The sequence below is a fragment of the Camponotus floridanus genome, unplaced genomic scaffold (genome assembly GCF_003227725.1).
Source record: "Camponotus floridanus strain SB8 unplaced genomic scaffold, Cflo_v7.5 scaffold88, whole genome shotgun sequence".
NCBI lineage: Eukaryota > Metazoa > Arthropoda > Insecta > Hymenoptera > Formicidae > Camponotus > Camponotus floridanus.
Window position 1 is genome coordinate 775,828 of NW_020229858.1, and position 10,999 is coordinate 786,826.

Here is a 10,999-nt window from a genome sequence, read left to right on the forward strand (position 1 = left end):
TGATATCGTCGACACGATATCGAATTGTCTTTAAAGTTCGATTTTCCTCTGAGACTTTCTGTAATTTGAAATTTAGAGCATAAAATTGCATTTAAAAAGATTTAAACACAATAAACTTTTTGCTAATTACATATACTTAAAAAACATCCATTATATATTATCAATCTAATAATAAATCTATTAACCCAAGAACTATTTTGCCAAGAATCGAGGCTCTTTGATAAGTAAGATGCACTGATCGTACATTTAAAAAAATAGTTATTAGGTTTTTGCAATCAGAATACGAAGAATTATGTTATGCAATCAAACAAAAAAACAATGTTACGTCTCGTTCTCGTAATATATTCTATCTCATTAACTTCATGCGATAATAACTCACAAAATAGTTTGCCTCTTCATTAAGCGCAAGGCCATCCAATTACTTATACGTGCAAGATAGTTCACGTATATTAATTTTCATGTATATTAATGCACTTTGAAAGTTATTAAAAAATTATTTAAAAAAGAAATATTTCAGAAATATATAAAAAATCTATGTCAAGACAAAACGTTTATCTCACATCTTTTGAGAGATTTTATTTTTAAAATATGTAAAAATATGATTATATTCTTTAAAATATACAATCTACTGATTTGTTAGATAAAATGTCTCGCACGCATTATGGGATTTCAAGTTGAAAAGATACTATCTCTATGCTCCTTTATCTATTCCAAAGTTTCTGCTTTGCATATGCTAATCAAGTTGCGAATTTGAAAAGATGCATCAGGTTGCTGCGGGCGTGCATCTGATTTTAATGCGAGTGATAAAATCAAAAGAATGCGATTGAATGTAGAACGTGCGGGAAAATCGCATTTGCATTCGCAGAAATATTCGACGGACAAGAGAGTAATTCCCATGCGGAAACACGCTCGCCCTGTCCGATTAAAATTCGCGATGCCATATCGCAGTTTGCGCGTCTCTATTGATTACAAACGGACATCTGGCTCGCATTTCACAATTTGCATAGAAAACCGCCGATATATGAGCGTGAAAATTGTCTTGCATGTGGATCACAATCGGCCTCGCGATTTTAAAAGCGACTGCATCAAGAATATGACAAATTGGGACACGAGAAAAAAAATTATGACGTGTGAAATATGTCACAAAAATTACGAAAAAATCAACGATTGTGATACACATCATAATTATATTAATATTATTCAATATTTGAAGAATGACAGGAGTTACAAATAATTTTAATTAACACGTGTGATAATTAATTAAATATAATTAATAAAATAACATTCTCCTGTTGCACGCGTTGCCAAGAATTCTCTTAACGAAGACAAAAGAGGTGCGAACAGACTTTCAGCGATCAATATATCCGGACGTTGCGTAATAACGTTTTTTAAGAACTGGTCCTGGAAGGCGCGGCTCGTTAACGAGGGTTAGTGACTTTATTTCGGTACGGTTATTTCGGACCACGTAAGTACCGAAATAAATGCAGTAACGAGAAGGCATGCGAAAAAAGTGCGCATTTCCGACTCGAAATAGCTAACGAATTCTACACACGATTCACGCAAAAGCGTAATCTTCATTCTTTTCTTTCCGTCTAACAGACTTCTCTCATAATTCTAACGACGATTTCTCGAGTATCCGAATTTCAATTAATTTAATTCACAATTCGGTGTCAACAATGGCAGCATTTTAAATATATGAAAGAATTTATCGTTTGATAAATAAAATTTTCACGATACATGATAATGTTTTAAAATATTTTAAAAATAAAATTATTAAAATAAAATTTATGAGCGCATTTTGAAATTAAGTTGTTATATTGAATTTCCTGTTCTTTAACAGAATATACATATGTATATCGCCGTTTGCGTTCCACAATATAATCCTGGTTAACATGACCTACATCCAGACATAATACGCCCGCAAAAGATTAACTCCTTGTAATCAGAAAGACCTCTGACCAAGCAACATGGCAGCAGGATTCATTCCAGGCTATCGCAACTTTTGTAATTATGAATTTATTTAAACTCATTATCATATTAATTAATGCTATACATTTTTTCGATGCAATGCAGAACAAATTTTTATAATCATTTAAAAAATTGTAACTTTGTCTTTTTCGAAAATGACAAATGGCGATGTGTTTTTCGTTCCTCTTGAGGATAAATGAATGAAACTTTGTTAAAACCGATGTCTAAAGTTGGCTCCGCTCTCGTCAACCACATGATGCATCGTGCAATAACGAAAGAAAGGCAAGGACCTGGATTTATCCTTTCTTGTTCTGGCAACCGTGCGCGACATTCGTCTAACGAAGCAAGGTGAAAGCCGTATTCGCGCTGCATCGAGAAAGTGGAGAGTTTGCACGCCCGAGAGTCATCGTTCATTTGCAATTCCGAGATACGAGCTCGTCGAATGCGATGTTCCGGTTGAAACGAGGTAGTAGGCTAGGAATTTATTGGACCGTTCAGAGCTTTCGGAGTGCGGGATTATTTCCTCGAGGTGGCAAATTTGTCGTTCTTCGTAACTAATAGATACTCTAATCTTTTGCGAGAAGTATGCATGACATGTTATTTTGATTGCTTCCGCTTAATGCATTGTTTTTGCGTGACTGCAGTCTTTGAACGCGAATAATAATATCCAGGAATAAACTGTTCCTAAAAAATATGCATATATATAGTGATAAAATGTTCGAATTAAAATAACTTGATTTTTATTCTTGATAATAAATTAATAAATAATTAATAATAAATTAATTTAAAAAATCTAAATTAATAAAAAACATCTTGGTAATAATTAATAAATTAATAAAAAATTAAAGAAAGCATAGCATGGAAAATACGTTTTTCGACGTTGCATAAATTTAAATTTCTAATAATCATCATTAATAGCGTCATTATATCTATTTTCTATAATATTAAATTCTATTTTATTATCAACGATAATATTAGACCACAGACGTAGGGCGTAATGAATCAATTACCAATTAACACTTTCTTAAAATCAAACAAAATTTAATAATAAAAATTCCCGATAAAATTAATATAATTTCTTGGTAATATTAATAATAAATTAATAAAAAATGAAAGAAAGTATACCATTAAAAAATATGTTTTTTGACGGTGCATAAATTATTTCCCATAATCATCATTAATAGCGTCATTATATCTATTCTCTATAATATTAAATTCGATTTTATTATTAACTTCTATTTTATTTTCTATTCTATTTTATTATTATTTATTATTAATATATTATATTTTATTTTTTTATTAATATTACATTTTATTATTAACGATAATATCGGACCATAGACGTAGCGTAATTCATTGCTTTGTGACCGTGGTAAATTAATGGTGCACGAGAACCAGACGACCGCGTACCTTCAAAGTATCTATCGCGTCGCGGCTTAACGAGAACAAAGCGAAAAAGAGATTCGCCCTGCGTACTCCGATTTCAAGCATTCGCCATGGTGACGAGGCATCGGTCTTTCCACGTGAGATACATCACCGTCCGTTGCTACGGAGATGCTTTGAGACAGACATGCCGCGCGTAGGTGTATGCACGTATTTCTTTAGCGCATACGTGTATAAGTAATGCTCTCGAGGTAAAAGATATTTCGGTCGTCGTGACACACCGGAAAGCTCACAAAACGAAAGAACAGTGTCGTCGAACTTGAGAGACAGCTTGACTTCACCAGCTACCAGAACTGACCGATTCACTCGGATGCAGAAACGATACCGCGATCGCCACTTTTAGATATCGATGCTTTTATTCGCTCAATACGATGAAAAGTAGGTAAATGCGATAAATGTAGCCACCTTGAGGATAACCAATATTTATTCATTCGATGTGGTAGAGTGAATAAGTGACAAATGTGAGATCGGTTCCGTTCGTTCTGGTATAGAAACACGGGCAAAGAAGCTTTCCTTTTATATTTCCTCTTTATATATATCCTGCTAAACATTTAGAAGAATCTTTGAATCTGCATCTGTTTCAAAGGACTTAATGTAAAACAGAAAAGATAAAACTTTTATGATGATTCTATAAAAAAGTTAAAAATATATAAAATAAAAGTATAAAGTAAAAGTATATAAATATAAAATTTTTATTTATTATTTTTATACATCTTCTGGAAATAGATATTAATAAGAATGCGCAGATGCGATGAATAAAAAATCATGTTTCATACACAATTTTGAAAGAGGATATCTACATTTTTGCTTACGTCACGCCATGTCGAGGTTGTGGCCTAAATATATGATAAAAGAAAAGTGTCAAAGCATGAAGAGGAAACAGACATATATTAAATATAATAAATCCAAACAGATACTTTATATGTTTTAAATAACAATGATTATATTTTATGAACAATAAAATTTGGATTAAAATTTTATTTTTTTAAACCTTTTAAAAGAAATTTAAAAGTGCAAATTATTCAAAAATATCCTCTACATTTTCCGAATTCCTCGAAGATGAATCTCGAATTGCAAAAGTCTTAAACATATTCCCCGGAATATTTTACATGCGGCAGATGGGTAAAATGATACGAGGAACAGCGCAGACAGCTGGAAAAGTTGCGACTATATGCGAAACGCAGCTCCTATCTACGAATGACGTCGTTCGCAAAAGCTAGCTGGCAAAGCTCGTGTGAGCGAACGGATTCGTTTCAGAGAAATATCGTGACTTATCCTGCTACACTTGTCACAGGACATGTAAAATTTATGCTTCCATCATACATTCGCGGAGCGGTTCTTCATCAGAGAAAAGAATTTAAGCGAACACGCGATAAAGTCAATTATTATGATATAGATACAATTTTACGTTTAATATGTTGTTATTTTTATTCAATTCTCCTTGTGTCTATAAATTTCTAAATGCAGATTTAAAAATTCAAAATTAATTATGTGTACGTAATCTTTGATAGTTTCATAAAGAAATAATGATATCAATAATATATTAATTTTTATCCTTTTCATATAAATAATGAATATCCAAACTGAAATAACAAAAGCACGGAAAATAATAATAATATTATTATTATTATGAAAATGTAATATTTCAATTATTAAATAAGTCTCGATTTTATATTAATACTCGATACAGAAATATATTAAAATTATTATTATGAAAAAAAGATATTTAAAAAAACACTAAAAGCTTGATGCGTTATATAATATTTTATGTCAGGTTAAAGATTAAAATGATGTATAACACGCATGCGAATTTAAACAACAAAATCGATTTGCCATCTAGAAAGTTTGCGTCAAAGTTCAAGCTCTCGAGCAAGCAAATTTGCTTTCACGATCTACTTTCGTCCGATTGTGCTAACAGTGCGAGTTTCCGTGTGTCCCGCAAGGAACGATCGACGTTAAATCTTCTCCCGTGAGTATGCGAAAGAAGAATGATATCGTGGCAAATATTTATTCACTATTCTTTTTTCAAATGGATATAAAGTAAGATAGAAAGATGAAGAATTCATCGCGTTGATATTATATTTTTGAAAAGAGAAATTTTCTTTTATCGAGATAACAGATATTTATTAGAGCAAGATACATAAATATTTAAATATAAGAATATTAAATGAGAAAAATTTTTTTAAAGTCAAGGAAAATAACAGGTGACAGGGAGAAAAGACACTAATCTTTTTCGATGCAATCATGCAATCTTGTTTTCCTGAGGAATCATTCTTTTTATTTTTTAAATTATATGATAAATTATTCAAGCATACCTATGGAATGTCGACCTACATATCGAACGATATCAAGCAAGATGAAATATTAATAAGCAGTGTAGGGTACGATACTCAAGAATATTCGTTTCTTTTCACATTTCCAAACCATTTGATAGAATCCGATTTAATTCAGACAATTCTCAAAGCGTTTTTCAAATAGATTCAAAAACTAATTATAATGATTTATGATATTATTAAAAATTAGTGATTATTCTAGATTCTATAATATTCTTTTTTATTTATCAAAAACATTTAGAAATAACTCTTTTAAATACTTAAAAATTTTTTTTATTAAATATTTATTAAATGTTTAATAAAAAATATATATTATTAAATGAAATCGAAAATTACAAATAAAAGTTAGATAGAGCTATACGATTGGAAAGTCATGAATCAGGATGTACTGATGCGCAAATAATGGTACTCAAATATCAGTCGACATATGTATGCATAATGTAAAATGCATCTTGTTCAATGTTTGCAACGACTGATGCATCGACAGCGACAGAGAAGGTCGAGATAGTAATCATTACGATAATAACCCTAATTGTTAGGCGCAAATTATAGACATCGATTTATGATCGAGACACTGACCGATAATAATGCATCAATAAAAAATATCTTGTATTACAACGGATTGTCATCTTTGTGCGAGATTCATTTCGAGATTCTCAACCGATGAAATTTATTTTTAGAGACAAATATTAATTTATAATAATTAAGAGTAAGCCTTATATAATTTCTAATAGTGAAATATGGTTTATATTTAACATATATGGAATATTATCTAAAATATATTTTTAATAACATGATAATTACGTCTTATATTTTTAATGTTCACTTGGAATTATATTTAGAAAAAGATATATAATTAAAGATACATAATTCTATAAAAAAATGTAAGCGAGAAATTATATAAGGTATAATAGTTTCGTGGAAAATACTTCAAATAGATGAATAGTTTGCAGATATACATATTTGTTGATCCCTTTGGGTATATATCCACCAGGAAATTAGTGGTCCAACACATTTGCAAGTTCGTAATCCTACGGATATACGCTAACGTTATGATATCTTTATATTAAAGTTAAATTATGGCAAACTGTATATTATCTTAAGCTTCTCTATAACCAATTTTGTTTGCATAATAAACTATGTAATAGTATTTTAATTTACAATTAATGTATATCTTTCTTTAGAAAACCCTACAAAAAACAAACTGCGAATAAAATAAGAATTGAGTTATTGAGTTTAAAAATTGATTATTAATAATAATTTTCGTATTAAAATAGAAACAATATTTTATTATATTTGAAAATGTTTCTTTTTGCCTCGATAAAATCCTCGACATGAAATATACGATAATCTTCTAAACATGACACAACCGAATTTTTGTTTCACAATAATATTTATTTTTTACGTATTTTATTTAACATACCTACGGTATTAATTATTAATCTGCGGCTTATTCTGCGAGATTAAATGCGTGGGTATCTCGCTGCATCTGACGTAAAGCGGGTTCTGACGTAAAAGGTCCATCGACCTCGTATAGTAACAGTGCGAATAAAAGTCGATTTATGCGTAAGCACAATCGAATCATTTGAACTCGACTCGACTCGATATTACCCAGGCGACCAGTTGCTGTATTGATAAATAGCAGTAACCCGGATGCATTCTAAACTCAACGGGGACGGAGTTGCATCGCGATGAAAAGGTTTCTTTTGATATTCGCGCGCGTTTCGCGTGACCCGACACATACATATTCAAAGCGCGCGATAAACCGGAAGTACAGCAAAGAACAGTAATTGTATAGAGTGTACGCGAGAGGCGGAGAGGCATATAAAACGAACGGAAAGAGAAACATGAAGTGTCGAGGCAAAAAAAAAAAGATAAATTATGAAGGACGAATTTTCTGCGCAGCAGCGTCGTCCATGCGTAAGAATTTTGCGGGGGCGGAAATAAATCGGAAATTCTCCTACCCGTTATATCCGACGGTATCTTCGTCGATACGTTGCGGTTATCTCGAGGGAACGTCCGTCGCCAATGCCGTGCATCGCGCGCTGATAACGCGTGCGAAATTATCGATCACGAAGCGCGCTCGCGCGCGCGCGAGCTTTGTTTTGTACGTGCATCATCCTCGCGTTGCTCATTTTGCGAAAAACGATAACGCACCTGCTGACGTGGTCTTCCGGATAACAGGTTGCCGTCGCGAGCCTTAATACTGAGATTCTATTACGCGTGCCAAACAATTTCAGCTATTTAGGATAAAGATAATGTAATATGATTAGATAATTAATATGAAATTCAATTTCAGTTCGGATTCGTGATATTCGTGCCGCTCACGTTATTTCACTGCTGGGATGGAATTGAAATGTTAAGCTTGAATTGCCAATAAATTTTGTTGACAAGTTTTGTTTCTTATATCTAATATTTTAACAATTTTTTATCGTTATATCTTTTTAGATAATGATTAGTATAACTTTTATCAATTTTTCCTAAAGTTTTCTAAATTAATATTAAATATATGGAAAAATAGTAGAATATTTATGTCTTAAAACTAAAACTTAAATATACTTAAATATATTTTCGAAATTTTTATCAAACAAAGCGTTAAAATAAACATAATTTATGCTATCCATTAGTTGTACAAAATAGAAGAATAAATAAGATGCAATTAAACATTTCACATGATATCCAAATGAATAAAACATAATTGAAATTATCGTAATTTAACAAATATGAGTATAATTAACTTTTCAATCTGCGAGAATTAAACTGTATGTTCAATATACACTATTTTCTCGTCTCACGTATAATAGGTAATTTTAAATTGAGATTATGTATAAAATATGCAATATAAGAAAATGTAATTATCATTTTAAATTATATTACATAAGCTGTTCTCCTTTCCTTCTACACATATAATGAATAAATCTATGAATTTTTTTCGAAGTCGGTTGACAGTTAAATAATAAAAAAAATTTAGTTGCTATTTTTCACAATTTTTTAATATTTAGTTTTAAAAAAATATTTTGACAATATTAAAGCTTTTGATAATTAATGTAAATTAATAAAAGAATAAAATCTTGTTATTCATTTATATGTAAAGTGCTGCAACTTTCCAAAAAATGTATTGTTCTTGTATTTCTCAATATATTGCTTTTTTTATTTTCACTTATTATTTAAAAAATTATTAATATTGAAAAAATTATTGAGAGAAACTTATTTTTAGATTTGTAAAAGAATTTATAAATAGATAGAGAGAGAGCAAATCTGGGACGCTTTGCATATCTTTTAGATAAGATAAAAATTGAATAAAATATCTCTCGATTAGCAACGTTAGCGTGCAAAAGTTGATTTTACTTTCTGATTGCTGTTTTTGATTACATTTGAACTTTTATCAAAGTTGTGCCAAATTGTTTTTTTATTATAATGTCTTTCAAAATTGCAATATTTGCGATATTAAAAAAATATTTTAGAGATTATATATATTCTTTTAATTTTCTAAAAATTTAATTTTTTATTTGCTTCTACTTAAAATGAAAATCAATAAAAACACTAGATCATCTATTCACGTATTACGTATAAAAAATATATATCGCAAGCTAGAAAAATATTAATTTATAAATATATAAATATTAATATATAAATATATAAATTATATTAATATATAAATATTATTTTAATAATTTACGAATCGATTATATAATTCCCATCTGAGAGTGGAAAAACAAAGAGATAACATTCGTACAAAATTTCTCGCCAATTTAGACCGATATAACTTCCTTGCGATGTCATGTATGATAACATCTGATTAAAATTCGCGGAAATATCCAGAAAAGATCGACAAACAATCTTACACGAATCGATTCATATTATAATCTTTTCACCGTAAGAGAGGAGGGGGGGGGGGAGAACATTTTTACGATATTTGCAAAATGATTATGACGAGCGGAGCGACGACGATTAGACAAACGATCGACATGTCAATCGCGTCGGTTCGCTGCTCGACTGTCGTGAATGGTGGCGAATATGCATCTCTCTTCTCCCCTCCCCCCTTTCCCGCCATTGTTATCGGGAGCGAGCAAACCGGCGGGCGACGCGATGGACATGCCTATACGTGCATACATACACACACGCATAGAGCGTGCATCGGAATCGCGGATAAATGGCGCCCCGCGCGTCGCTCAGAAATCTGGCGTACTCGGGACACGCTCACCATGATTATTACACCGATAAATGGCGACGCGGCGGCCCCCCTCGCGTCGCGCGAGCGCGTCCGCTTCGTCCCGCGAGCGAGCGGCTCGACGCGAGACAGGATAACGCGAAGGGCACGTACGGCGTACGGCTGCACGATGATAATTGGCGGGCACTCACCCTATGTCCGGATTCCTCGAGTCGCTGCCTTTTCGAGTGCGGGCCGTCTCCGTTGAATGCCATCCTCCGTTGAATAGCGGGCGACGCGTTTGAATTGGAGCACTAGGCGTTGCGACAACAACGACGATGACGAACGACAAACTACGGCGACGATGACGACGACGGCGGCGACTGCGACGACGACGACGACGACGACGACACGAGGGTATTGTGTATACCGCTCGAAATTTTCTTTCTTCCACACCGTGCCGACGATCTCGTGCGCGCGAACGGGGGAGGGGAAAGGAGGAGAAAATAATAATCGGTAGGATGCACGACGCGACGAGAACAGACAAACGCGCGAGAGCGGCTTAAGGGAAACTGTGCCTAGATCTCGCCGGACGAACGTCAACGCTTCGTGCGAACTGACGACCGGGCTAGCGCGGCGCGCTCTACTGGTGGCGCCGCGAAACATTTGCGGTCCTCGAGCCGTTGACAGCTGCGCGCGCGCAGCTTTTGCCCCGCGTATCGCGTTCCGATTGGTCCGTCGGTCGCGCGCGCGACGTGTGCCCCCGTGTTTCTATTGGAGCTTTACGATTACAGCGGTTTTCATGAGAGAATTACGCGGGCGTATCGTACGATTGCGTTTCTCGAGATTGGAGTCTAATCTGTTTATTTACTGAATATGGAATTAATCGAACGCGTGTCGAAGTTTGTATATTCAGGCGCGAAAGCAGAATCAAATTAATTAGTCTAATTTTTAGAGCGAAGTTTTGTGGTTGGTATGTATATGATTCTTATGATAGATATTACTCGAAATCATATTTTGTAATTATATTTTCAACGAATTTGTACGAAAAACATTATTCTTACTTTCGAATTAAATTGTGAAAATATAACGTTTAATTATATAT

At 33.0% G+C, this 10,999-nt stretch overlaps 1 protein-coding gene across 2 annotated transcripts in view; it reads right to left on the reverse strand.

Annotated features, from left to right (window-relative positions):
• LOC105258129 (heterogeneous nuclear ribonucleoprotein L) overlaps nucleotides 1-10,508 on the reverse strand; it is a 144,880-nt gene extending 134,372 nt beyond the window's left edge. For both annotated transcript variants that reach the window (XM_011269215.3, XM_011269213.3), the window contains exon 1: nucleotides 10,107-10,508. In XM_011269215.3, coding sequence (XP_011267517.1) covers nucleotides 10,107-10,169 — 63 coding nt within the window. In that variant the 5' untranslated portion in view covers nucleotides 10,170-10,508. The remainder of the gene's footprint in view (nucleotides 1-10,106) is intronic.
• Between the last annotated feature and the right edge of the window lie 491 nt (nucleotides 10,509-10,999).